The sequence below is a fragment of the Suncus etruscus genome, chromosome 14, assembly GCF_024139225.1.
Source record: "Suncus etruscus isolate mSunEtr1 chromosome 14, mSunEtr1.pri.cur, whole genome shotgun sequence".
Classification (NCBI taxonomy): Eukaryota; Metazoa; Chordata; class Mammalia; order Eulipotyphla; family Soricidae; genus Suncus; species Suncus etruscus.
Window position 1 is genome coordinate 2,326,169 of NC_064861.1, and position 15,544 is coordinate 2,341,712.

Consider the following 15,544-nt stretch of genomic DNA (forward strand, 5'->3'; position numbering starts at 1 on the left):
CTCCCCTAGAAGCCGCTGTGCAGAGGAACGTGGACAGGTCAGTACGAGGAGTTCTTGGTTCTCACACCAGCCTGTGGCCATTGATGGCACTTGGTGCTCTCTGGTGTGCAGCTCAGCATGACCTGCAGAGACTTTTGCTCATCTTGGGTTTCTGCCCAGTCCCCTGAGGGAAAGGGCCTGTCCTGGAGGGAGCACAGCTGTCCCTGAGTGTCCTATGTCTTCCTTCAAGGTGGGCGCCCTCCACCTGATGCTCCCTCCTTAGAAACTCAGGGAGAGTAGGGGTGGGCGACCCTATGGGAGGTGGCAGCCATGACAGCACAATGCTGCATGTCGGCTGCACTTGGGCAGGAAGTGGCCACTGTCCATGCGTCTGTCCCTCCAGCCCTTCCCTGCTGGCCAAGCCCAGCCCACCATCCCCACGACAGGCCAAGTGAGTCCAAGTGGCCTTGTCCTTGTCCAGGACCTGTGGGAACCCCACAGGTTTCACCAGAGCCCGGGGCCTGGGGGCTGTAGAGGCCGGAGACATCAGCAGCAATTCCTGAATTACGCAACACCCCTGCCAAGGAGGAACCACTGTGCCACCTCATCAGGCTGTGCTGGGACCTGTGTGCCCCGAGCCTCACAGTGATGCTGTTTCTGTCTTGACAGAGTCCCAGAATGGCAGAAGATGATCCGTACGTGAGAGTGCACGAGCCAGTAAGTCCTCGCATTTCCGGGAAGTGGGGTTGATCACAGCAGGGCCTGTTGTGCTGCACATTCATGGGGCCAGGTAAGGGCACCGCATGCTCTTGGAGATGAGGACATTTGTGTCAAAACGAGGAGACCTTGAGTGCCAGCTGCTCCTGGGGGACCCCCACACTTAGCACCCTCTTCCTGCCAGAGTGCAGAGAAAGACACACACGCAGACACACTCACACTGGTACACAACACACACATGCACAGACACAGAGATATGCACACTCAGACATACACACACTTATATACAATACATGCATGCAAAGACACCCAGTCACATACTCACACACATAAACAACTCATACACAGTTGTACTCACACATGCATGCACAGATCACAGATACAAAAACACGGAGACACACAGAGACACTCATACATTCACCCTGTTGAAGACATGCAGAAATGCCTTAGCTGTGGCAAGAACAGACACAGCCCCTTGTCCCCCGGCCTTACACCTAAGGCTACAAGAACATTCACTCACCAGCGGTTCTGTGTTGGTCATGGATGTTCCACTCTTATGTCTGCACACACATGTATATGGTCATTCGTGTGATGCACATGTTTACATATTGCTTCTGGAATTTAAAGTGCTTCATTCTTTTTTTTAACATTAATTTATTTTGGTTTGGGGGCCACACCTGGTGGCTCTCAGGGGTTACACCTAGCTCTGTGCTCAGAAATCACTCCTGGCAGGCTTGGGATGCTGTGAATCCCAGGTCAGCCATGTGCAAAGCAAATGTTCTACCGCTGTGATATCTCTGGCCCCAAAGCGCTTTATTTTTGTCCCTGACTTTCCTCTGGCCGTGTTTCACAGTTGTGTTCCTGGGCCATGTTTTTGAGTGGAGCTACTCGCATCCACCCCGGTGCAGCTGAAATCGAAGGTGACAGACAGGGAGCGACCAGGGTGACACAGACACACAGGGACACACAGGACGGACAGCTCAGCGTGCAGGCAGGTGCCATCTCACTGAGTGCCTCACCCCTGGCAAAGCAGCCCTTAAATCATCCAGAGTCACCCCAGAACCTAGGACACTGAGGGGCAATCGCAATTTCGGTTTGTTTTCGTTTAGGCCACTGGTAGCGTTCAAGGGCTGACTCCTCCGAGAATCATTCTTGTCCGTTCTCAGGGCTGCCAGGGATTGAACTCAAGCCAGCTGCCTGCAAGGCCAATGCCAGATCAGCTATACTATGACACTTGTCCCAGCAATAACTTTCGGTTTCTTGGGGGTCACACCCAGCGGTGCTCAGGGGTTACTCCTGACCATGTGCAAGGCAGATACCCTACCTGCTGTACTATCGTTCTGGCTCCAATAACTATTTTTAAATGCAATGACTTATTTTTGTGTGTGGGTACCATATGTTGTGGTGCTCAGGGAACATGGTGCGTGCGTGTGTGTGTGTGTGTGTGTGTGTGTGTGTAGGGGGTTGGAGTCCAGTCAGAGACTGTGTGTGTGTGTGTGTGTGTGTGTGTGTGCCGCGCGCACGCACGTGGCCCATTGAGCTTCTCCCTAGAGTAAGAGTTTGGAGTGTGAATCCAGCTCTGTACACACCCCCACCCCCCGACTGTCAGCCCCGCTACCACCTCTGAAGGGGCAGACAAACGCCTAGTTCCTGGGGTACAGTGCGTGGGATGTGGGTGAAGGAATTGTGTGCTGATGGCTGAGGTCTGTTTGACCCACCTGGAAAGTGCCAGGGCCTGGCCCCGAAGGGCAGGGGCTGCCACCACCCTGGCATTCCAGGGCAGCCAGGAACACTGGTACTCCCTGATCTGCATATGCAAAGGGCCTTTGAAAGTGAAACCAAAAGGGTGGGGCTGGGCTGCTCTGCTGGGAAGGAACCAGGAACCCGCTTCTGGGTAGACCGACCCGGACCAGCAGCCTCATGGGTAGCAGGAAGTGGTATCCCTGGCCGGGGATATTCATTGCCGTTTGGCTAAGGGTCGCTCCTCTCCTCATCTACCCCTCCATCTCACCTCTCCCCTTCCTTCCTTCATTCCAGAGGCCTTTCTCGTGCACACTTCCCCCCTCCCCGCTCCCCTGTACCCCTGCCCACTGTGAGCATGCCTCACTGCACTTCTAGCTAAGATCTGGTTTGGTTTGGGGGGGATGTGGGAGGCTCTCCCCAGCAGCGAGTGCTCTGGGGACTCGGGGTGGGGGGAGCCATATGTAAGCTTGCTCAGCCTGTGAGCCTCCCTCATGGCTGGGTGCTGGGGCCTGACTCGGCGCTGGTGTCCCAGGCCTGCACCCTGACAGTTTCTGATGGAGGAGACTCCGTCAGGCATGTTCTTGTGCCGTCACCTTGGGGCCTCATTTTCCCTGGGAGAAGGACAGCTTTCTTTTAGGTTCTTTTGCACACACACAGCCCTGAAATAGGGCTGGTTTCTGGGCTGTGCAGACTTACTAGTGTTGAAACAAACCCCAGACTCGGAGATGGGAACTGACAGATGAGCAGATAGGTGGATGGATGGTGGATGGAGGGGCGGGCTGCCCTTGGATGGGGCCACCTCACACCTTAGGAGGGGCTTTCTCAGAATGCCTGTGAGCCCACCAGCCACAGAATGGTCAAGGTTCTGGCTGGGCTGAGCTTCTGCAGCTTCCACAGCTCCCTTAGGCACCCTGGCCAGATCCTGTGTGCTGTGATGTTCCTCACATCAGAAACTACCCCCAGACCCTGGTTCCAGAGCACTTTCTCTACTGTGGCATCCAGGAGGGCTGAAGCCTGTGGTGGGGGGAGCGATGGTTGGGTGGGGTAGTCCTGCTACTCCCACAGGATGTCCAGCTGCAGGCTCCTTCCCTCTGCCCAGTGTGTGTGTGTGTGTGTGTGTGGTGGGGGGTAGATAATGGGCAGGTGGGGTAGGCCTGCTACTCCCACAGGGTGTCCAGCTGCAGGCTCCTTTCCTCTGCCTTGCACAGAGCAGAACTGGGGAGTTGATAGGCTTCTCCCCACACCTCCACAGCCCCACCCTGTGAGTCCTGGCCCCAAGCCCGCGTGCTCCTGCTGCTTGCTGAGCTGTGGATCGTGTACTGAGGGATCGATTGCGCGTCGAGTGGGGGGGCGGCATCCCTGGAGAAAGCCCAAGACCAGCTGCCCTGCCTGAAACACTCTGGGTGTGGACAGGCTTACTTCAGTCCTTGGCCTTTGCTTCTGCTCCTATCCATGTCATGGCTATTGGTGCCCCTGGAGAAATGCTGAAATGGTGGTTTGTCTTTCCTCACAGATGTTCCCCCTGGATGCGCTGAACTCCACCCTCTTCCACCCGGAGCTCTTCCAACCAGAGATGGCTCTGCCCACAGGTGAGGCTGGCGCCATCCTGCTAGTAGGGGTGATGAGACGGTGGTGAGGCATGTTGTGGAGACAGAGGAGCCAGAGCTCATGTTGCTGCCATGTGGTGGTTGGGGGGCCAGTGAACCCTAGTGATCCTCTGGTGCTGGGCCTCGGGCCAAGTCTTGCTCTCAGGGACTCCTGTTCCGTCTGTCACGGCCACACGGCCCAGTGACGTGCCAGTGGTGCCATCCATACATTAGTCCATCCATCCTACCATCAGTCTGTGCATGCTTCTCCACACGGCAGCAGCAGCAGGCAGACAGCCGTGGTGTTCCCTATGAATCCACTATCCAGGAGGCTGTGTGAATGTGTTTGTGTGTGTTTGAGTGTATGAGTATGTTTGTGTTAGTAGTGTGTGTGTGTGTGTGTGTGTGTGAGAGAGAGAGAGAGAGAGAGACAGAGACAGAGACAGAGAGACAGAGAGACAGAGAGAGAGGTTTCGAGGAGGCTCTACTCAGACTCCTGATTTCCAGCTGTTTCCATTGCAAGTCCCTGGTCTGCACCACACAGAGCCCTTCCTAGCTCCTGGGCATTCTGTGGGTCTGTTTCCTCTGCCAGACCCCTGGCACCATCAAAGCAGAATGGACATTACCAGGATCAGGAGTGGCCCAAGGATTTATTAGCCGGTCCTCTGCCTTTACAGTCCTTTCTTTCATGGACTCCAAGGCCTCTGTTGTGTTAAACATTAATTATAAAGCCCTATTGGTGCACGGTGTGGAGAGGCCTTTCTCAACTCAGCCTGGGGCCTACAGCCCTCTGGCCTGCCGGGTCTGTAGGTATCAGAATGATGGCAAAGAAATGACCCACAGCAGTCAGACAAGCTTCAGGAGACATAAAGTTCTATTTAGGCCCTAACCGCCATATGCATATTTCACATGGCTTCTAAGCTAAGCAGCCTCTCTGCACCAGCCTGTGTCTCTTCTCTCCATGCTGCATCTTCCTGCCGAGTCTCCTTCCCACCCCTCCAGGCCACTTTAATTAACAGCCACAGACCCCCACCCCCACCTCCAGCTGTGTGTGGGCTGGTCTGACCCTCAGGTAAGATTACCATTTGGCCCTGGCATGCCATGGGTTGAACCCCACGCTGGAGGCAGAGCTCCGTGGTCTATACCAGATGGGGCTACATGGAGTCTGATTTAGTTAGACTGTGCCTGTCTGCTCTGGGCACGGAAACACCTCCAAAAGAAAATCCGCATTAAAACAGATACTTGCAGTAGGATCTTTGTTGCTAGAAGATTTGACTTTTAAACAAGTTTCCTGACAGGAGAAAAATAAAGGCACCATTTCACTGAGAAAATCCCCAACCTGGGACTGGAGCAATAGCACAGAGGTAGGGCATTTGCCTTGCACATGGCTGACACAGATTCGATCCCCAGCATCCCATATGGTCCCCCGAGCCTGCCAGGAGCTATTTCTGAGTGCCACCAGGTGGCCCAAAAGCCAAAAAAAAAAAAAAATCCCTAACCTTAGATGTCACTGATTTGTTGCTTTACGTTTTTATAATTCATCAAAAAAGATTGCTAAATGTTTCACCTACATTACTCAATTTAATAAATGATGTCAATTAAAATAAACTTTAATAAAAAAAAACAGAAGCTTCTCTACTATAACTGATGATAAAACTTAAAACTAGAGACGTAACATGATTTTCTTCAAACACACAGGAAGAGTTGAAATTTGACTTAACAATCACTTCTCGGCCTTCTGGCTAAGATCAAGTGTAGTATCTGTTCTTATCAGTTTAATATCTGATACGTCGTCTATCCGACGACAACATAGTAAATGGATTTTTGGCACTAGGAACTGGAATAGGAGCTTGCTCCGTCCACTCCACACATGGACCCAGTATTGCAGTACCTCCAGGAATGGTGCACCAAAAAAAAAAAAAAAAAAAAGAAAGAAAATTGACTTAACATCAAAACCTACTTTTCACTTTGTGTTTAAGTTGCTAAAATCTTCTGTGCTCAGCCTTTTCTGGGCTGTATTTAAAAATCAGAAGACATACCGAAACTGGGAACTTGTCTTTAATAGGCAGATACAACTTTATGGACTAGTGAGATAGGAGGTGGCATATTAAGATATGGGAAAGGGCCGGGCGGTGGCGCTGGAGGTAAGGTGCCTGCCTTGCCTGCGCTAGCCTAGGACGGACCGCGGTTCGATCCCCCGGCGTCCCATATGGTCCCCCAAGAAGCCAGGAGCAACTTCTGAGTGCATAGCCAGGAGTAACCCCTGAGCGTCACAGGGTGTGGCCCAAAAACCAAAAAAAAAAAAAAAAAAAAAAAAGATATGGGAAAGGGAGAAGAAAGCTCTGATGGAGGGTGTGTGCTAGAATGTTTTTGCTTGAAACACTGCTATTATCAATATTGCGAATCATGATGCCTAAAATAAAATAATAAAAACAACAACAAAAAGAAAGCCACTGATTTGAAGAAAATTAAATCATGCAGCAAAAATATTACAGCAAGACTTCCAGTATTGTAGAGTTGTTCAGAGAGGTAGGGACCTGGAATCTGACTGGGGAGCCCAGTGGGTGCTCCCCACGGTGCTCTCTTTTCGCTCTTCTCTCCTCTTTCCTCCTTTCCCTCCCTTTTCCCTCTCTCTGCCATGGCCACATTCAGTATTTGTTACATTTCCAGTTTCTCATCAGTTGTATTTCCTCATCAGGAATTAAATTCTAGCCTTTTATTTTTTGGAGGGGGTGTTTGCTTGTATGTGTGTTTGGGGGTCACACCCAGTGGTACTCAGAGATGACTCCTGGCTCTGCACTCAGAAATGACTCCTGCCAAGCTCAGGGGACCATATGGGACGTGAGGGTCAGCCGTATGGCTCAGCTGTGTGCAAGGTGAATGCCCTCCATACCAGTCCTGCATTTTTTGACTGGCATAAGCTGTGAAAATATGTATTTTCTGCATACAAGAGAAATTTGCTAGAACAATATCTAATCCATTCCCATTTTTCCTTGGTTTGCTTCCCTTCCAATTCACTTTTTTTTTTTTTTTAAGCCACACCCGGTGACACTCAGGAGTTACTCCTGGCTTTGCGCTCAGAAATTGTTCCTGGCTTGGGGGACCATATGGGACGCCGGGGAATTGAACCTCAATCCATCCTAAGCCAGCACGCGCAAGGCCTTATGGGTAGTGCCACTGCTCCAGTCCCCAGCAATTCAGTCATTTTTTTAATGGAATGTCTCCTATTGGTAATGAAAAATAGTTATACCTTTACTCCTTACAGTTCTGTGTATCTGAACTGAAAAGACAGGTGAAAAGACAAGAAGAAACTGTTAAGTTTCGGTCTTTTTAAATTTTTGTTTGTTTGGTTGTTGGTCCCAGCCCGGGGCCCTTCCCAGCTTGCTCTACAGAGCGATGATGGGTCATGAACCTGCTGCCCTGGAAGACCCACTGGGTTGTTTTCTTCTGTGAGTGTCTGCTCAGAGGATCTTACATTTTTTGACGTTTCCAGAGTCCGGTGTCATAGCATCAGAACTGGGTGTCTGGTTTTCTTTGTGCCTCTGTGATAGTTCATTGTCCTGCACTGGCCCTCAGCTGGATTGTGTTCTGAGCTTATAAAATGCTTTTGCTAAAAAACAGAATTGTTTTTTGGGGGTGCAGAACAATAGCACAGAATGTCTGCCTTGCATGTGGCCGACCCAGGTTCAATCCCTGGCATTCCTTATGGTCCTTGAGCACTACTAGGAGTGATTCCTGAGCACAGAGCTATGCGTGACTGCTGAGTCTCACCAGGTATGGCCCCCAAATCAAAAAAATAAAATACTTGTGCTGTGCCAGAGCAGAACCAGGGGAGGGGAGCTGGGAGTTCCTGGGCCCATGTCTGCTCCAAGCCCCACCCCCACCCCCGGGTGTGCAAGCTGAGTTCTGGGTGCCTTGCTAGCCCCAGGGAATGAAGAGAGTTTGAGTTTCAGAGACCAGAGGTCTGTGTCTGAGATGGGCTGACAGGAGCTGCCTCCTGACACCCAAAGGCTGCCATGGCTGCCTCTGTCCCAGGTACTGGTGGGGGCTGAGTGGAAAAATGTGTTTGTCCTCCTGGTCCATGTCTCTTTTCTCTGGAGATTACTGGAGATACTGTTGTTTAATATATATATCCCACAAGTGACCTTGGTCACTCTCCGTCCGTCCCTCTCCCTCTGACTCATGTCACTCAACATCATACACTCCATGTCCATTTATGGACTGGTCCATGGAGGAAGCTTGTCACAAAGAGCAGGGAGTACAGTAAAAGCAGAGAAAGGACCGCCATGATGATGAGAGTTGGGAATGCTCATTGTGGACAAAAACTGGGTGCTAAAAGGAGGGAAAGTGATAGGTATGATACCTCTTCTGTCACCGTATTGTAAACCAGTGTTCAAAGAGGGAAAAGGGGGGAAGGGAAGGTGGGGAGGGGAAAAAATTTAAAAAGGGAAAGTGAAAAGGGGAAGAATGAGTGATATATATGTGTGCATATATGTGTATATATATGTTCATATATATACATACATCTTATATATATATATATATATATATATATATATATATATAGAGAGAGAGAGAGAGAGAGAGAGAGAGAGAGAGAGATGAAAAATGTCTGCCATAAAAGCAGGCAGAGGGGAAACCAGGGGGAGGGTAGGAGGGAAACTGGGGATATTGGTGGTGGGAAATATGCCCTGGAAAAGGACAAGTGTTGGACAAGTGTATGACTGAAATTTAACCGTGAACAACTTTATAACTGTGTCTCATGATGATTGAAAAAGAAAGTGTGCGTTAGAAAGCCCAGTTAAAGATGCTTCTTTCCCATTTTTGTTCTCGGCATCTGACAGCAGATCTGAGAAGCTTACAGTCTCTCGTTTTGTCTTTTTGTTTCCAGCAGATGGCCCCTATCTTCAAATACTAGAGCAACCCAAACAGGTAAGGGGAAGGGGTCAGGGAGGATGGGGGCCTCATTTCAGTTCCTCCCCACTGATGTGGCCTCCCCCACTGAGGGGGACTTTAGAGGAAGGGATGGGGACTGAGTCACGGAAACTGAGAAGGGCCCCTAATGTCCCTCCTGGGAGGGCCAGAGCTGTGTCTGAGACCCGCTCCCCATCCTGGGCTCTCTGCATGAATGTGGGGCATGCATCCTCCATGGCTGTAGGAATGAGTGAAGAGAAAGCAGCTGAGACAGGGACGTGGGCTGACCAGTGTGGAAGGTTAAGCAGTCTACCTCAGAGCCTGACCTAAAAGGGTGTCCCTAAGTGTAAGGCAGAGACATGTCTGAGGGAAGACAGAAATGCCGGAAGGGCCAGGGTAGTGCTGCCATTGCAGGCAGGGGATGCAGGAATGCTGCCTCAGGAATGCTGGGACACTGCATCCTGTGTCCCATCTGTCCCAGCTCTTCAGACATTGTCTGCTCTCCTAGAATTCTCCCCCAGGTTCCTCTAGACTGTAAGACCCAGTGAGCCACAGACTGGCAAATCAACTTTTTTTTTTCTTTTTGGTTTTTGGGTCACACCTGGCAGCACTCAGGGGTTCCTCCTGGCTCCACACTCAGAAATTGCTCCTGGCAGGCTCGGGGGACCCTATGGGATGCCAGGATTTGAACCACCATCCTTCTACGTCTAAGGCAAATGCCTTACCGCTGTACTATCTCTCCGGCCCCCAATTAACTTTTTTTTTTAATTTACTTTATTTAAAGAGCATGTATCATCCAGTTGGCATAGTTGATTATGAAACATTTGTTTATAAATAAGTGGAGTGAAATTATAAAAGAATGAAAAAAGAGAAGGAAGAGTAGGGAAGAAGTCCAATATCAGCATTTGTGAAAATTACTGAAATTGTTGAAAATGGTTAAAAAATATTGAATGTCCAATGAGATCACTGAGTCATTGTCAGAAGGTTTAGTAAGCTCTTTTTGCTAGTTGACTATCCTGTTACTTTATTTGTTTCTGGGAAGTGGGAGGCTTCAGAGAAACATTGGTTTGTAAACTGGGGTGTTCCTACAGAGATGATGGTTGTAGCTACATGGTCCAGGACTTCCAAGCACTATTGCTAATTCTGAGGCTTTTGTGGGCATGGTTTTTGCTACCAGGGCTTCCAGAAGTACAAAAGATAGGAGGAGGGTTCCTGCACGTACTCAAAAAGAGTCCTGCTGATAGCACCCCAAATACTGGCGTACCTGAAGTTTGGTCAGATTGGTGTCCCTGAAGAGAATCACAGAGGAGTGGTGAAGCAGAGCCATACATAGGCAAAGTGGTTATTATAGATGATGGTCGCAGTAAGTGTGGCTTTGGCACACACTTACTGCTCCTGAGATTGCCAGCTTTCAGCTGTTGACCAGTGAACCCATAATTTTTCATGGCTTGGTTTCCATCTCTTTCAAGAACTGAGTTAGTCTATGGATCTAGCCAGGTACAGTCATGGCCTCCACTAGCATTTTATCTTATTTTTGGTTTGGGGGCTGTACCTGGCATTGCTCAGGGATGACTCCTGGCTCTGTACTCAGGGGGCATTCCCGGTGATGCTGATATGGAATGCCAGGGATCCAACTCTGGTTGGCCATGTGCAAGGCAAACACCCTCCCCACTGTGCTATTGCTCTGGCCCCTCAACTAGTATTTTTTTTTTTTTTTTGGTTTTTGGGTCACACCCGGCAGCACTCAAAGGTTACCCCTGGCTGTCTGCTCAGAAATAGCTCCTGGCAAGCACGGGGGACCATATGGGACGCCGGGATTCGAACCAACCACCTTAGGTTCTTAGGTGCTGTGCTATCTCTCCGGCCCCTCAACTAGTATTTTAAGCCAGTTATTTCAGACCTAGTTTATAGATCTACATAGTTCATCAACCTATTCAACTGTGTGGTCTTTATTTTAATATTTCATGATAGCAAGAAAAGATGTGGAGGGGATTCCTACAAGGGCCCTAGCATCATGGTTTCCATATCCTACCCTCACCTCAGCATGCTTGACCTCAGCTACTTCATGCTTGATCCATGAAGCCATATTCCCAGGATGTTGTCGAGCTCAGGCCTTGCATGCAGCCACGCCTGCCTTTCAGCACCTGCTCTTGAGATGGGAAGTCCTGGAGTCTGGCTCGTCTTTGACTCAAGCAAGTCAAGTCATTGCTAATGCCGAAATGCCTTGTGGCTGGACATAGCGGCCACAGCAGCACTGGGCTCACCCATGTGGGGAGAGAGTCTGAGTTTCCGATCACAGGCCTAAGATCCCTGGCTGGCAGAGATTTCCTGGAGTCTGTCTGACGATCTGATGGTGGCATTGCCGCCAGACCTTCCGGCCAGCAGAACTCGCCTCATCTTTGAGGATGCTGTGACTCATTTTAAGCAAATGGAGTTACCAAGCTGAATGGCTGTGGGTTTGCAGACCTTTCATCATGGAAAGCCTGGAAGCCTTCCGGTGGCGCCTGAGCAAGTCCCACCTTCCTGGAAAGGGTAAATGAATCCATTTTCGCCGTAGGTGGAGAGGTGCTCTGTGGGACACGGTCTGTCCTTCAGACCCCCACACCTCCCTCATTCCACCTGTCCCCAGGAAGATGCATGAGTCTGTATGAGACTCTCCAGCCCCTGCCCATGAGGTTCTGTGACTCCAGATAAGAAATGGGATGAATGAGAGTGAGAGTGACAGTCCCTGTACTGATAAGTTACCACAAGAACAAGGACGACTTAACAGTTGAGGCATCATCAGGGCTCTTGGCTTACTGCTATTTGAAGACTGCAGCTCAGGACCCAGGTGTGGCCCCACAGCCAGCCCAGCCCCAAGGTGTGGCCCTGTGGCCCAGCAGCCACTCACCATCATTTCGTGGACAGCCTGTCCCAGAGGCAGCCCATGCTGTGACTGCTTCACACTTACAAAAAAGCTCTTTCTGGAGCCTGAGAGATGGCATCGAGGTAAGGCATTTACCTTTCATGCAGAAGGTCGGTGGTTCGAATCCCAGTGTCCCTTATGGTTCCCTGAGCCTGTCAGGAGCAATTTCTGAGCATGGAGCCAGGAGTAACCCCTGAGCGATGCTGGGTGTGACTCAAAAAAATCCCAACGAAACAAAAAACAAAAAATGCTCTTTCTATTATCACCAAGACGCCAACAGTCTATGTCTGGGCACAGAGCTGAACTGGAAACTGATTTTCTCATCTGGATTTTGTAAGCAGGAAGTGGAGTAATGAGCACACCTCCCCAGGCCTCAAACTCCTGCTCCCCTGGAATCCAGGAACCGAGTTCAAGGGTCGCTAGCTTCTGTGTATATTGTTCTCCAGGGCAGCACTGACCACTGTGTGTCCTGGATGTCAGGGGGCTCCTGGGACCTGCAAGCTGCTCCCAACCTTCATCTGTGTCCCAGGCTGTGGCCCATGGGTAGCAGAGTGACAGGAAAAGCCATCAGCAAGTACAGCTGAGGGGAGCCTGGTGTGTCCTTTGGCACAGAGTAATCTGGAAGAAGGAACCAGAAACTGGCTCTGAGGCTAGAATCCTCAGTGCCATCTGCAGATAGACTGGCCATTCTTGGGGCTCTCCCGGAGGGGCACTTTGAAAACATCTGTGACCAGCACTGCAAATCCACCCCAGCATTATTTTCACAGCTCGGAGGCCAAGGACCCCAATTGTCACCCTAGATGCCCCTGAAAGGCCTTGCAGCACCTCTCCCGTGACCCTGAGCACAGGCTCCATCTGGTACTGGGCTCCTTCACGCCAGCCCATAGACACAGTTTGCACTGGACTGTGCCCATTATAACATCAGCCTAAATATCTGAGTCCCGGAATGCCTGTCCCAAGATGGGGAGAGAAAGCAGGAGTGCCTTGGGGACCGGAGCAATAGCGCAGCCGGGAGGATGTTTGCCTTGCAAAGTGATCCAAGTTCAATCCCTGGTTTCCCACATGGTCCCCCAGTCTGCCAGGAGTTATTTCTTAATGCCGAGCCAGGAGTAACCCCTCCCTGAGTGCCACTGGATGTGGCCCCAAATGAAAAGAAAAAAAAGCTGGAGTTCTCTCGAGAGACAGAGATGCCACCAGAAGCAATAGGCCCCACTCAGGGCTTGACGGCAGGGTCTGCAGCTCTAAGGCTGATGGGCTAGACAGGTCCCACACATGTGCATCCAGGTGGACACATGCACTCGTGTGCCCTCACACCCACTGTGTGGATATGCTTTTACCCACGTGCATTCACACCCACACAGAGCAAAGGGCAGCTATGGAGAACCATCTCCTGTGGGACCCTCTCTTTGCCAGTGCCCCCCCTCTCCTCGCCCTGTGTGACCCCATCACTGGTCACTGTCATATCGTCTCAGTCTCTGGCTCTGGCCTTTGCAGAGAGGGTTTCGCTTCCGCTACGTGTGTGAGGGTCCGTCGCATGGAGGTCTGCCTGGTGCATCCAGTGAGAAGAACAAAAAGTCCTACCCGCAAGTCAAAGTAAGTGCCTGCCCTGCTCTGTGCTGGGCGCCTCTGCCTCTGCCCCTGCCCTGCCTCTGCCCCCAAGAAATCCATCTCTGGGGGCTGGGCGGTGGCGCTAAAGGTAAGGTGCCTGCCTTGCCTGCGCTATCCTTGGACAGACCGAGGTTCGATCCCCCGGTATCCCATATGGTCCCCCAAGCCAGGAGCAACTTCTGAGCACATAGCCAGGAGTAACCCCTGAGCATTACCCGGTGTGGCCCAAAAATCAAAAAAAAAAAAAAAGAAATCCATCTCTTCCTGACTCATCTGGCCCTTCTCCCACTGAGCATCGTAATCAGAGCATTTCTCTCGAATCACGCACGTCCTGGAACTGACCTGGGCTCAGCACCCGAGAGACACCCGAGAGTCCCAGAGCTCAGGCTTAGGCCCACACTATGACTCTATGGTTACAACCCCATCTCTGTCCCCAACAGTGCAGAACATGGGCACGCAGGTTTTCCCATGAGAAGACATGGGGGCCGGGAGGGGAGCCTGCATGTCCCAGACCCAGCTGCCCGGCCCCACAGCCAGCTTGGAAGGCCATTTGTGTGCCCCTTGCTCCTTTTCCTGGCTCTCTGTTTCTGGTCTGGATTTCCCTGCCAGCTCCCATGTGGACGCACTCCTGGCCTCAGGCTTTCTATGCCCACTTGGTGACTGGGGAAGAGGCGGCAGGACAGACCCTCAGGGAGTCTAGACTTGAGAAGACTCGTCCACATGTCTGTGTGTGTCTCTGTGTCTATGTCTGGGATGCCAGGCATGCGGGACCTCCTCTGCCTGTGCCCCTCCCCCAGACAGGAGCCCCGCTTCCCGCTCCCCTTCCCCAGTCTTAGGACTTGGGGCCAGGGACAGGCTCAGCTCTCAGCCTTCTGGGCTCAAGTCCGATCCAGCAGTGTTGGGGCAGCATTTACCTGTCCCCACTGCCACACCTCATGGAACGTGTGTGTGTGTGTGTGTGTGTGTGTGTGTGTGTGTGTGTGTGTGTGTGTGTGTGTGTGGTAGGTAGGTAGGTACTGGGGCACGGACAGGGGAACCATGTGAGATATGGTGGCCTAGAGGATTCTACCTGGACTGGAAACACCAGAGAAACCGAGGGGCAAAGAGCCAGTGGGTCTTTAGGCACCAGGCTGTCCTCTGTGTGTGCAAATCCACGTGTTTATGTGAGTGTGCTTGCATGAATGTGTACATTTTGAGGGTGTGTCTGTGTATGTGAGCATCGTAGGCATGTGCATCTATGTGTGTACACTTGTGTCCATGTGAGCGCACACATGTGTGTCTATGTGAGCCTATGTGTGGTTATGTGGGTGCGTGCTTGTGCGGGTCTTGTGCGTGTGTGGACACATGTCTGTGTGTGCATATGTATTCCTATGATGAGGATGACTGGAGTCCTGCTCCCAGCCCCGGACCATCAGTTGCAGGGGAAGACGAGTCTCTGGCAGGCCAAGGCCAGCGCGCTCCCCATCTGTTCTATCTCTTGGGCTCCCCCACCTGATTCGAATCGCCAGAAAGAAATAGTGATCAAAGAAAACTGGACTCCAAGTTCCCACTTCCTAGCCCTTCTGAAAGGTGGCATTGGATCACCGATCATCCTTCCCAGCAGCCCCCAGATGGCTCCCCAAGCTTAGGCCATGGCTGTCTGAGTAAAGCAGGCTGGAGCCTACCTGTCTGACTCAGCATGCTCAGCTGGGAAGGCCCAGCACCCCTTTTTAGTTAGTTGAGAGGCCCTGCACCACTCCCAAATCAAACGATTGGCTCTTCACAGAGGAGGAGAGGCCAGAGGAGCTGGCCCTGGCTCCCAACACCCCCTCCAGCTCTCAGGGAGGCATCCCGCTATCCCACAGCCAGGCCCAGTGAGGTCCCTCAGCTAGACCGGCCAGCCGTGACTGACCCTGAGATAAACTGCTGGTGGCTGGGGCTCTGCTCTCCTTCAGCTATTAATATCCACACCGCAGACTCCAGCTGGAAGCATGGCCAAGCTATTTTTAACCCAGCAACTCCTCACCTCTGTCCGCTTCTAGTTTGGGGGGCTCCCACCTGGCAGACAGGGCCAGAATGCTTCAGGGCCCAGCAGGCAGCCCCACCCTATCAT

The 15,544-nt window shown here is 51.5% G+C and overlaps 1 protein-coding gene and 1 non-coding gene across 2 annotated transcripts in view; both read left to right on the forward strand.

The window, feature by feature from the left end:
- The first annotated feature begins 652 nt into the window (after window positions 1-652).
- Window positions 653-15,544, forward strand: part of NFKB1 (nuclear factor kappa B subunit 1) — a 41,137-nt gene continuing 26,245 nt past the window's right edge. Inside the window, exons 1-4 of the mRNA XM_049786531.1 lie at window positions 653-696; window positions 3,953-4,028; window positions 8,920-8,957; window positions 13,339-13,437. Coding sequence (XP_049642488.1) covers window positions 658-696; window positions 3,953-4,028; window positions 8,920-8,957; window positions 13,339-13,437 — 252 coding nt within the window. The 5' untranslated portion in view covers window positions 653-657. The remainder of the gene's footprint in view (window positions 697-3,952; window positions 4,029-8,919; window positions 8,958-13,338; window positions 13,438-15,544) is intronic.
- LOC126028909 (U2 spliceosomal RNA) lies at window positions 5,748-5,938 on the forward strand. Its single transcript, XR_007502594.1, has one exon. It is a non-coding gene; the product is annotated as a U2 spliceosomal RNA (small nuclear RNA).